This window comes from Nicotiana tabacum, chromosome 8, assembly GCF_000715075.1.
Source record: "Nicotiana tabacum cultivar K326 chromosome 8, ASM71507v2, whole genome shotgun sequence".
Taxonomy (NCBI): domain Eukaryota; kingdom Viridiplantae; phylum Streptophyta; class Magnoliopsida; order Solanales; family Solanaceae; genus Nicotiana; species Nicotiana tabacum.
The window spans coordinates 15,928,987-15,940,927 of record NC_134087.1 but is presented as its reverse complement, the minus strand read 5'-3'; the positions used below and the strand labels follow the sequence as shown (position 1 = coordinate 15,940,927).

The window sequence follows — 11,941 nt, the reverse complement described above, 5'->3', positions numbered from 1 at the left end:
TCTTTGCAAACTCGACTTTGAGCATTCACCACCAATTCTTTATAGCAAAGAAATCATGACACATCCTTTAGAGAAGTTCAAAATCTCTCAACGGAATCACATAATAGTGGCGATAATAACGCCACTGAATGGACCCATTAGCTCTTTGTAAACATTGAATAATTACATGATTCATAGTCAAAGTTGAAAATAATCACTAGTGAATCACTAACACGTGCTTTACTCCATCTGTACTGCACTATTATTAACAAAGCAGCAGCAGGCCAAGAATAGAAAATTAGTAGTACTAAAATACAAGAATGAATTTCTAAAAAGACCATCTTTTTCCTTCAGATTACAATTACAATGAAGGATAAGTGACAAACTATTCAGTCACAAAGAAAGAAACCCTTCTTGAGTCTTTATACTACAATAAGTATTCTCAACTCATACCTTGTTCTAATGCTATAAAAGAACCCTAGTCACTACCAAAGAAAAGATCCAATTTTTTGGCCTATCTCTTACTTTGGGGTACATATTACAGTTTTATTCTTTCGGATTTCAACTTAAAAACATTCATTCATCACCTTGTCACAATATACACACATTACTGGATTTGAATGATTAGATAACAAAACTCATCAGCAAAGTGGACTAAACCATCTTCCTGTCACTCTATATATACACTACTAAACGAATTGGTGTAGTTTTCTTGCCTCTTTCCCCAAAAATCTCTTCTTTTTTTATTCATTTTTTCAACATCTTTGTGCCAAAGTGTTTACCTAAGCTACAGCTGAGATGCTGCAGCTGCCGCGACAATTGAAGCCTTCAATCCTCACAGGAGCTGGCTTGTTCCCGAACTTCACTCGAACACAGCCTCCTCCGCTCATAATGGAGGAGGGTGGCGGCGTTGAGGGCGCCACTGCTCTTTCCGGGATTGGTAGTATAGGGACAAAATTGTGGTTGCCAAACTGAGCATCTTGGATCAGGGGATTCCCAGCCCTGCTAGGTGGAGATCCCCCATAAAAGAATGGTGGAGATGAAGTCACCTCAAAATTAGCTTTATCAACTTCATAATTCCCCTGTGCACATCAAAAATCAGAACTTGTCAGCTAGTAGTAGAGAATTAAGTGGTTAACATACTAAGATAATCTAGAAAGCAAATCAACTACAGTATAATGTTACTTTGACAACACTGTTTAGAATGTATCATCTCTTCAAATTAGCTACTACTTCAATCACATAAATCCCAATTTATGTGTTTTAACTGAGAATGGAGTTTAAAAAAGAAAGAATCTTGAAACTTGTGGTCTTTTGGTCTTAAACAAATATTTATGTAAGAGAAAAATAGGAAGTTTAAAGCTAATTTTTTTCAAATATAAAAATGAGCTTTTTTGGGGAACAAACTATAAAACAAAATGTGCCAAGTAAAATGAGGGATGGAGGGAGTATAAAACTTGTTCTACTGGGAACCAAAATTTTAAGATGATTTATTTGAATCACCTTTCAAAAGGAGGGGAAAAATTAGATTTTTATTTTCTTTTTTCCAATAAAAAAAAATCTTGAGCAGAAAATCACCTTGCTGAGGATGATATCCAGCAGTTCAGTTCCGGCTTTCAAGTCACGAGCCTCCATTTCTTGATTGCTAAAAATCCAAAAATAAAAACATCAAAATAAGCAAAAAGATGGGAGTAAAAATTGAGATAAACTTAAAGTAGGGAAGAAAAGGGCAAACCTGATTTGCAGAAAATGACAAGGTCTGATTGATTCTTCAGATGGAGAATTGAAAAAGCTAAGATTACGGCGGGGTTTGGGGCACACGACACCGTTTGACACAGAGATGATGTCTCCTCCTCTCACTGTCTCTCCAACTCCTACACAACCACCCACCAAAGCCTTCTGTTGATAAGCGTACATATTCATCTTCTTCTTTTTATTTATGTTCACAACAGATCCAAAGCCTGAAAATTACAGTAAAATGTTTACAACTCTTAATAAAATCTTCACCGCCATATCCACAAGTCTACATATATGTGAAATTACTATAAATAAACATAGAAGAAAAAAGGAGAGGTACCTGGTGGGTTAACAAGTGGATGCCTGTGGGAGGCGAGAGAGAGATTTTAGGGGGGAGAGAGGCGGAGAAAAAAGAGAGAAAAGAGATGGGATTGGGGACAGACTATTCATAGGAGAGGAGAGAGAAAAGAAAATGCGTGATTATTCATTCTTTTCTTTTGAATTTTTTTCCAGATATATTCTTTTCCTTTCATGACGTCTATAAAACAGGGGTTTTATAGTTACCACAAAAATAAAATTATTTATTTATTTTTTTTTTTATTCATAGATTAATTATATTTTCTACCCATAGTAATTTTTGTAGGGAATTTTTTCTTTACTCTTCAATTCTTTTTTATTTTTATGCTTCTTTTCTTTTTTCCTTTTTTTTCTTTCTTTTCTCCTTTTCTTTTTTCTCATTTTCTTCCCTTTTTTTTCCTCTTTTATTCCTTTATTTTTTCCCAAATCATATTATTGTTATTTCCATATCTTATTTCACACTCAAATTTGACTCCTTTTTTATTTTTTTATTATTATTTTTTTCTTTATTTCTTGTTCCTTTATAATTCCACATGATCACCATGCAAATCTTGATCTCCTTCCCTACAAATATCAGTACATACTCTACCATTAGCAGTAATTCCAATCAGTGATGGAGCAAGAAAACATAATCTACGGCCATTAAATCTCCATATATACTAGTTAGAATAGAAATGATAATAAAATATTGGAAAATGCAATAAAAATATAAGTAGCAAAAAAGATTTCTAGTACCATACGATACCAATATGGTATACATGTATATCAACAGAGTATATGATTGCTCTAAAATATTGATACAACTATCTGTGACTATACTACTGTACCAAACATTAAAGGATACAATAAAAGTATGAGAAAATTACATGCTCGCATTGCAACCTAATATTCGCAAAGCAACTTGCTCATTCCATATACTAACAGGGTATATAGTTGTATGGGTCGTTCCAACAATTGCCTATAATTATAAAAATTATTACATAATACACATAATCTATATCCATCAGCACAAAAAAATTCTAGCACTGCAAATCACGTTTATATAAATAATTTCAGAATAGAATTCACTTAAAAAATGCAGCCAAAACAACCAAAAAAATGTTCAAACTACCATATGATACCAATATGGCATATAACTATACCAACTTGGTATACAATTTTACTGGTTAATTCCCGACAACTATATAACTATACTATTATTACATAACACACATGCATAAAGAGAAAAATAAAAAAATAGTGTACCACATATTAATATAATAAAGTATTTCAAGACATTGTACTATATTAAAAGAAAATGAAATATTGTACTAATAAATGCAGCTAATACAACCAAAAAATGATTCAACTAGCATATAATACCAATATAGTATATAGCTATACTAATAGGGTATATAGTTGGAATGAATTGTATACCAAAATGGTATATTTGTATACTATTTGAGTATACAATACAAATTCATCTTCTTCTCTTGTTCAACTATATTTCAACCCAAGCTTCTAAAAACTACTATAAAATCTCCACCAAATTGACTAAAACTTTAGCTACAACCTCCAATCAACTTTCCAAACAAACCCATATAGGATCTGATCAAAATAATTGAAAACTCAAACAAACCAAGTTATGAGTTTCAAAGCTTCAAGGTCCTTCAATTGTGGATTTGAATTTTTGTACAATAAATCTCCAAAAACCAGTTTGGGTGAAGAGAAAGAAGAATATATTAGTGAGAAACAAGTGTGAATTGCCATTGATGATGAACCCCAAAATACTACAATAAGAAAAGATTAGTAGTTTTTGGTCACATATGTGTGCTTTTTACAGAGATGATATGAGATTTGGATTTTTCATTGCTGAAATTGGGATTGTTGTTTTTGCTTCAAATGAAAAAAGAGCAGAGTGGAGTAAGAGTTGGAGAAGCAGTTGAGCTGGGAGACAAGCTGCACGTGATTCCAATTATTACTCCCTCATATTATTGGGAAATAACCGGGTAAATAGTTTGGGCAGCATAGGTAGGATAGTAAATAGTTTGGGTCTGAGCATTAAAGAGTAAATAATTTGGAATTAATAGGTATAAAGTGAGATTTTCTCTATAAAATATTTCGGCACTGGTGTTTAAAGTACTTTTTATTATTAAACTAGTTTTAGAGTACGCACGCGCGTGTATTTCATATATAAATACAAATTTTAGAAAAATTACATAAATATTATTCACAAAAGTTCTGAATGATAAAAGAATTTAAAAATTCAAATTTCTGAGAAAAATCTTGAACGTTAATCACATTTATCTAACTCAATAAAAGAATGTCTCTGCTCTACAAATATCTTTTTACTTAGATTTTCGTTAGGGATAGATTTAGGTTCTCACGTCATATTTTCTATGTGTATTTGATCATTATCATAATAAAGAGACTACATGCTAATAAATATTATTATTCTCTTTAGCTCAATAATAATGGGTAATATCATTTTGCCACATATTTCGAATTTGATATTTATTTGTGATTACATGCAATATCTATTTGCTAGAAAGATTTATAGACTCCATGAGAAGCTATCAAATTTCATGACAACACTTTTGAAAATATTTTATTAACATTCTTAAAAACGAATAGCTTAAAATAGCAAACATCTTCAATATTACCAACCTTAAAATTTTAGCAATCTAAAAGTGTTCGACGCAATGCTTTATTTATGTCCTAGTTTATCTGATTCGACATTACCAACCTTCTAATGTCACATGGATTATTATTGTTTCGGGTGAAATTATAATTCCTAAAATTATAAATTCTTGAGAGAATTAACTTATAATTTATAGAAGTAATCTTACTGTGTTAATATTCCTAAATATTTTGAGTTCTTATATAGTTCAAATAGAAAGATTTAATAGTCAAAACTTTAGTTCTTTTTAACGTTCTAAATATTAGAAAGTGCTAATGAAATAATGATTTTGTCCCAATAAATTTATTTTTAATGATAAGAAGGTTGATCAATTTTGCATTGAAATTTCATGCTTTAATAATAGTCTAGATTAATTGAAGAAGAAAAAAACTAAAAGAAAAGTGAAACATTATTTTCTATATATTTAGTAGCTTTTAATTTTAGTCTCACATTATTTACCACATAATTAAAATAAACTAATGTATTTTATTGCAAATACTAAGTGAAAATATATTTTTTTCATTGTGAAACTATTGGAGTACCATTAGGATATCACTTAATTGCCAAAACTACTTCAAAAGAATGTCTACAACTTTTGTCTCCAAACAACTGACTTTTAACTAAATTTTAGGTATCTAGTTTAAATAAGAAAAAGATTTAATAACCAAATTTCAAGGAATTTCTAGGTCTGAAATATTAGAAAAATAATTAAATGACTATTTTATCTAGTGTGAACTATATTTTTAAAGGGTAAAAAAGGCGAATGATATTTTGCTAAGGGGCTTCGTGCTTTTAATATAGTATATAGATATAGATTTTAAAAGTGACTTTGCGATAGAAGTTTGAGATAAAAACGTTTGTCTATAAATTAATTAGTCTGTATTACTAATAGAGGTAAAACAGTTAGTGATCACATTTAGTTGCGACTTTTCGTATAGAGACGTTCAATAAAGCTTTTTATTTAGATAAATGAATTAAAAAACAATACATATATAGTAATTAATATTAATCAAAGATCCAATGTTATTTGTTTTTAGTCCTCTTGTATTTAGAAAAATATAGATTGACTTGCGATTTGAATTATTTTGATACAGAGATTTAATTTTGTGAGTTAAAATTTTTCTTTTCTATTTGTTTGGACAAATACCAATACAATTTGCTGCCTTCAACTTTTACAACAACAACAACCCAGTATAATCCACTTAGTGGGGTCTGGGGAGGGTAGTGTGTACGCAGATCTTACCCCTACCCTAGGTTAGAGAGACTGTTTCCAAATAGACCCCCGACATCCTTCCCTCCAAGAACTTCCCACCTTGCTCTTGGGAAGACTCGAACTCACAACCTCTCGGTTGGAAGTGGGGTTGCTTACCATCAGAGCAACCCCTCTTGTCTACAACTTTTAGAAAATACAATTCCACCAACCAAAAATTAATTAATTTTGCTAGTAAACTTTGTGACTTTATTGATTACTGCAACTTCTGTACTAATAATCCGTAATTGTAACATTTACCATTTGATGAGATTTCTAACATTGACCAGTTATTTGTTTGGTTGGAGTTACATTAATTTGTTGTTAAACTAAATATTTCATAACACTAATAATTCATCATCTTTCTACCTATTTAAAGGCTCTTGAGTCTTGATTACTAATTCTGGAGTCTTGATTACTAATGAATATTTTTTTCGTCTTAAATTACTTGTCGTATTTCTCTTTTACACGTCTTTAAAGAAAATATTAATTAAAATGAATTTTTGACTATTTACCCTTATTTATGTTTTTAATATAACCTCTTTTCATTGAACATTTACTTTATTTACGTTCCATCTCCATCTTCAAGAATAATTACTTCTAAGGATAAAATGAAAAAAATAATAATTAATTTTATCTTGAATTTCTAAAATGATAAAAAATTGAAACTTTTTTTAGACATTACGATAAATATTTTGAGACAGAGGGAGTATAAATTAATTCTTCATATTAATTGTATATTGGCTTATTTTAACTCTATTCCCCGTCTAACTTTACTTTTAGAAAAAACAATAGTACTGGATAAAAAAAAAATGGAAGAACCAATAATAGTATTTCTTTTCTTCAAATTAAAAAGTAATAGCAGTTCTTCATTTTTTGACTTTAATGTCTTGAATACAAATATAATGTTTAGTGGTTAGATATTAAAACATTGAAAATTTGAATTCCTAAAACATAGTTCAGCGTCAAAATTATTTGTTATATTTGGTCCTAAATATTAGGATTTTGAATTATAAAAGGAAAATTTTAGTTGATTTAAATGTCCTAAATAATGAGATTTCCTACTATAATGAATAAAGTTTAGTTGATTTCAAAATCCTAAATATTAGGAAATTATTAGAATGACTATTCTATCCGGTGTGAATTCTATTTTTTAAGGGTAAAAAAGACGAACGATATTTCGCTAAGGACCTTCGTGTTTTTAATATAGTATAGATGGTAACAGGAAAATGGCATGTTTGACCGTACATCTAAATTAACTTTTTTTTAAAAAGTACTGTTTAAAAATGTGTTATGTTTGGTTAATTCATTTGAAAAGTTATTTTTAATTAGGTGCTTCTAAGTATATTTTTCTTAAAAATATTTTTAAAAAAATACTTTAAGGAAAAAACTATTTGTTTCTGCTTCTCAAAATTACTTCTGCTTCTACCCAAAAATATTTTTTTCTTTCTAAAACCTTGGCGAAACATTTTAACTTTTAAAAAATAAAAATACTTTTGACAAAACAAAGCACTTTTGACTCGAAAGAAACTTGGTCAAACAAGTATACGTTTATTATTCTTAAAGGTGCTTTTAAAAAAAAACTTTTAAAGATAAGCTACTTTTTTAACTTCTACTTAAAAGTATATTTTTCTTTTTAAAGCTTGTCTAAACACCTTAACTTTGAACAAAAATAATTCTTTTAGGAAAAAAATACTTTTGGCCAAAAGAAGCACGGTCAAACAAGGTATAAGATAGTTGTAAATGTTACAAGTCTAATTTTTTGCATTAGGAAAATATCATTTAATAAATAAAACAATATAATTCACACGTCAAGCGAAAAAGATGTTTAGAAAAGGAAAGAGGAAGTTATTTTAGTACTGTCAGACTTCTTTATAACATTTTTATATAACAATATTTTTTTTATAAAAGTTAAATATTTTATTTTCGGAACCAAATCTCATGTTCTATTATAATAAGCAAAATACATACTTTATCCATTGAACTCATCCCCAAATTCCTCTTACACATCTGTTAAAGACGGGAATAATATTACACATCAAAACTTTTAAAGGTGTGTCAATTACACACTACTTCGATGTTTGACCACATTTGCTTAAAGATTACTATTACACATGCCAATCAGCGTCTGACACGTGTCATAAATAATTAAAAAAAAAAAAAAAAACTGGAAAAAAAACTCTGCCCCCACTCCCACTCCTCATCTTCCCAAAAAAAAAAATACAGAAAAAAACCTACCCCCTCCTCATCTCCCTAACCCCATCATCTTCTCCACCACCACGATACTACCACCAACCCTTCTACTACAGGTACTTTCTTCCCCAACTATAGATTCAACTCTTTGCCCGATTTTAACAAGTTTTAACAACATCCATCACAAATCCTTATAGAAATTTCAAAATCAAGCTCAAACCCAAAGTTTCAAACTTGTTAATGATGTTTTTTGAATTTTATTAAATTTAATCATCTAAGTAAATTTTTATTCAACAATAATCACAAATTCAAACTAATTTTCTAGGTCATGGAATACCAAAATCAACAAGATCCGATTAAATTTTCAAGCTTTTCAAAAGGTCAATAATGGTGATTTTTACAAGACCCAATAGCTCCTCTTTTCTTCTTCCTTTACTTTTTTTTTTAGTCATGAGGGTTGAAGAGACGAAACATGAGGGGTATACAAAACTAGGATGGAGGTTGGAAAGAAGATGAAACGAGGGAGGGGGAGGGATCGTTGGGGTGTAGGTTGGGGAAGAAGACATGAGTTATTTTTTTTCTTTAATTTGTAAATAAAATAGTTAAAAAGGGGGGAAAAACTTAATTTCAGATGAATTTTATAGTTTTCACGCGCCTTTTTTACGTGTAATACACGCGTATGACACATGGCAAAATAGGTGTGTAATTGACACACTTTTAAAAGTTTTGGTGTATAATATTATTATCGTATTTAACAAGTGTGTAAGAGAGATTTGAGTACAAGATCGATGGGTAAAGTATGTATTTTGTCTATTTATTTTATAGAAAATAAATTAACTAACACATTTATCTAATTTACGTGTAGGCGAAGAATGGCCACTCTATAGCAAAGCTACTGGTTAAATTTGTGAAGATTGAAATAATGATTGTATCCATTACTGATAGTGATAATGGCTAATGGAATTAGTGTCGAACTCATCTGTTTTATCTTTTCAATAGTATCCATTACTAAAAAGTGATAAACGGAGTTTGGAATAAAACTTTATTTGGATGTACACTGATAATGTGAATGGGAAACTAGGTCCCTCATTGCCAAAAGGAGTTCACACTCTTTTATTCTAAAACATTTTAAAATATATTTGACAATAATTGCATTTTTATATAGCTTTCATAATTTTCAATAATTATTAAGTGAAATCTTCAGCGTTTACATATTCATGTGTGTTTCCTTACTAAATAAACTTTTCAAACACTATTTTAATGTTTCTTAATCTATCACTAACCAATCTTATATACAACAACAACATACCCAATAAAATATCATTAGCGGGATCTGGGAAGGATAAAGTATACGCAGACCTTATCCCTATTCTGGAAGAGCAAAGAGGTTGTTTCCGAAAGACCCTCAGCTCAATAGAAGAGACAATAATATCAAAAAAAGAAAAGAAAAAAGGTTTATAACAACAAAAAAAGCCAGAAAAATAATAATAACATCTTAAGAGACAATAAATAAGTGAAAGGGCAATAACACAATATTATGCAAAATAACAAAATAGTGTAAACACAATATAAACCGCTAACAGACCTAGACAAAATTGTACCAGACTACTCGGTACAAAGAGGGAAAAAACGCTCGACTACCCCCTAGCCTACAACCCTAATGCTCGACCTCCACACGTTTCTATCAAGAGTCATGTCCTCGGAAATCTAAAGTCGCGTCATGTCCTGCCTGATCACCTTGCCCCAATACGTCTTAGGCTACCCTATACCTCTTCTCGTACCTGCCAAAGCCAATTACTCGCACCTCCTAACCGGGGCATCTATGGTTCTCCTCCGCATATGCCCAAACCATCTAAGTGTCGCTTCCCGCATCTTGTTGTCCACAAGAGCAACGCCCACCCTCTCTCGAATATCTTCATTCCTTATCTTATCCAGTTTAGTATGCCCGCACATCCATCTCAACATCCTCCTTTCGGCTACTTTCATCTTTTGGATATGTGAATGCTTAACTGGCCAACACTCAACCCCATACAACCTAGCCGGTCTAACCTATGTAAAACTTACCTTTGAGTTTCGGTGGCACCTTCTTGTCACACAGGACTCTAGACGCTTGTTTACCTTGAATACGAGTAATAATTAAATTTGATTTTTGGTTTTAAAGATATGCGATTCAGTTCAATACCAATTAATAATCAAGAAATATGAAGTATAGATGAAGAAAATAAGTAAGACCAAACCAGTAGATAGGTCAGTTTTGACCTCAAACCCAGTGACCTCGAGGCAGGCTAGAGCAATAAAGTAAGAATAATAAAGCTAAAGGACAATTCTGATAAACAATGAGCGAAAAAGTAAGATAGTAGATTCCTTGCAAATGATTTGATGATCTTTACAAACGATTGGGGTCCCCTTTATATAATGGGGAACCCTAAATAAGGTACATTACTAATTCTATTCTGGAATTTACGCCATGATCTTGGGGACGTGGCGGAAATCTTTCTCATCCTGTTACAAACTCGTAACGGCATTATCTCGAGGCTGGTCACGTTCGGCCTCGATGTTCATTGTACACTTTGATCTTTGAAGCCTCCCATCGGGCTTGCTCCTGATCTATTTCGATCTCCCTCCTGAAGTGACCCTCGAGCTCACGAAACTGGTAGCCCCGATTTCTACCGTATATAGATAGTCCTTGCATTTCTTAGAGTATAATGACAAGAAACGAATTGAATCCTTGATTTTTACCCCGATTTGCCACAACATCATCATCGTGACACAAACGGCTGAGGAAATGAAAGCTTGGAAACTGGCCTTTCCCAAGGAAAACTCCGAGAACGTTTAGCGAGTCCGGCGGTGGGGAAGATTCTGAGGGAGAAGACACTTCTGCTGATAAAGACCGTGCTGCTTAGGTTTCAAGCTCTTAGTAATTCTTTGCTTTTGAGGTTGATCGGCCGTTGCGGGGAACTCTTGTTCGTGACCTATAGCTCTTGTAAAAAGGTTTATACAAAACCTTTTTCCTTCCATGGCTTTTGAATCTGTTACCTTTTTGTGCGGGTCAAAGCGCCTTAGCATAAAATTCCTTTTGAATGTCCAAAGTTTGAGATGGTAATGACCGACAATAAGTTTTGCCCTCGAACATTTCGGAACAATTGACCCCGAATGACCATTCGAACTTGAGTTTGGTAGCTTTTAGGCTCAACGGTCGATGAGGTAAGGTAGCCCTTGGGCTTGATAGTTGAGTGAGTGCATGCTCAAACTTGAAATGAAAATAGCCCTAAGGCCTTATGGCCAAGTGAGGACATGCTCGAACTCGAAGTAAAGTTAGCCCATAGGCTTTATGGGTAGTCCCAGAATGAGGGTTTGCTCGGACTCGAGTTAAGATAGCCCTTGGGATTTTATGATCGAGTGAGGACTTGCTCGAACTCGAAATAGAGTTAGCCCTTAGGCTTCATATATAGTCCCCGAGTGAGAATTTTCTCGAACTCAGGAAGCCCTTGGACTTAGTAGTCGAGTGAGTACTTGCTCGAACTCGAAAAGAAAATAGCCCTTAGGCTTTATAGTCGAGTGAGGATTTTCTCGAACTCGAAGTAAATTTAGCCCATAGGCTTTATGGGTAGTGTCCGAGTGAGGGTTTGTTCGGACTCGGGTTAAGATAGCCTTGGGCTTTTATGATCGAGTGAGGACTTGCTCGAACTCGAAATAGAGTTAGCCCTTAGGCCTCATAGATAGTCCCCGAGTGAGAATTTTCTCGAACTCGGGCAGCCCTTGGGCTT

The 11,941-nt window shown here is 32.3% G+C and overlaps 1 protein-coding gene across 1 annotated transcript; it reads right to left on the bottom strand.

The window, feature by feature from the left end:
• Positions 1–300: 300 nt before the first annotated feature.
• LOC107767619 (uncharacterized) lies at positions 301–2,206 on the bottom strand. The gene is made up of 4 exons (XM_016586672.2): positions 2,057–2,206; positions 1,715–1,940; positions 1,558–1,624; positions 301–1,061 (listed from the first exon to the last, which is right to left on the bottom strand). The coding sequence occupies exons 2-4, from the start codon at positions 1,900–1,902 to the stop codon at positions 762–764; spliced, it is 555 nt and encodes a 184-aa protein (XP_016442158.1). The 5' UTR covers positions 1,903–1,940; positions 2,057–2,206; the 3' UTR covers positions 301–761.
• Positions 2,207–11,941: the final 9,735 nt, after the last annotated feature.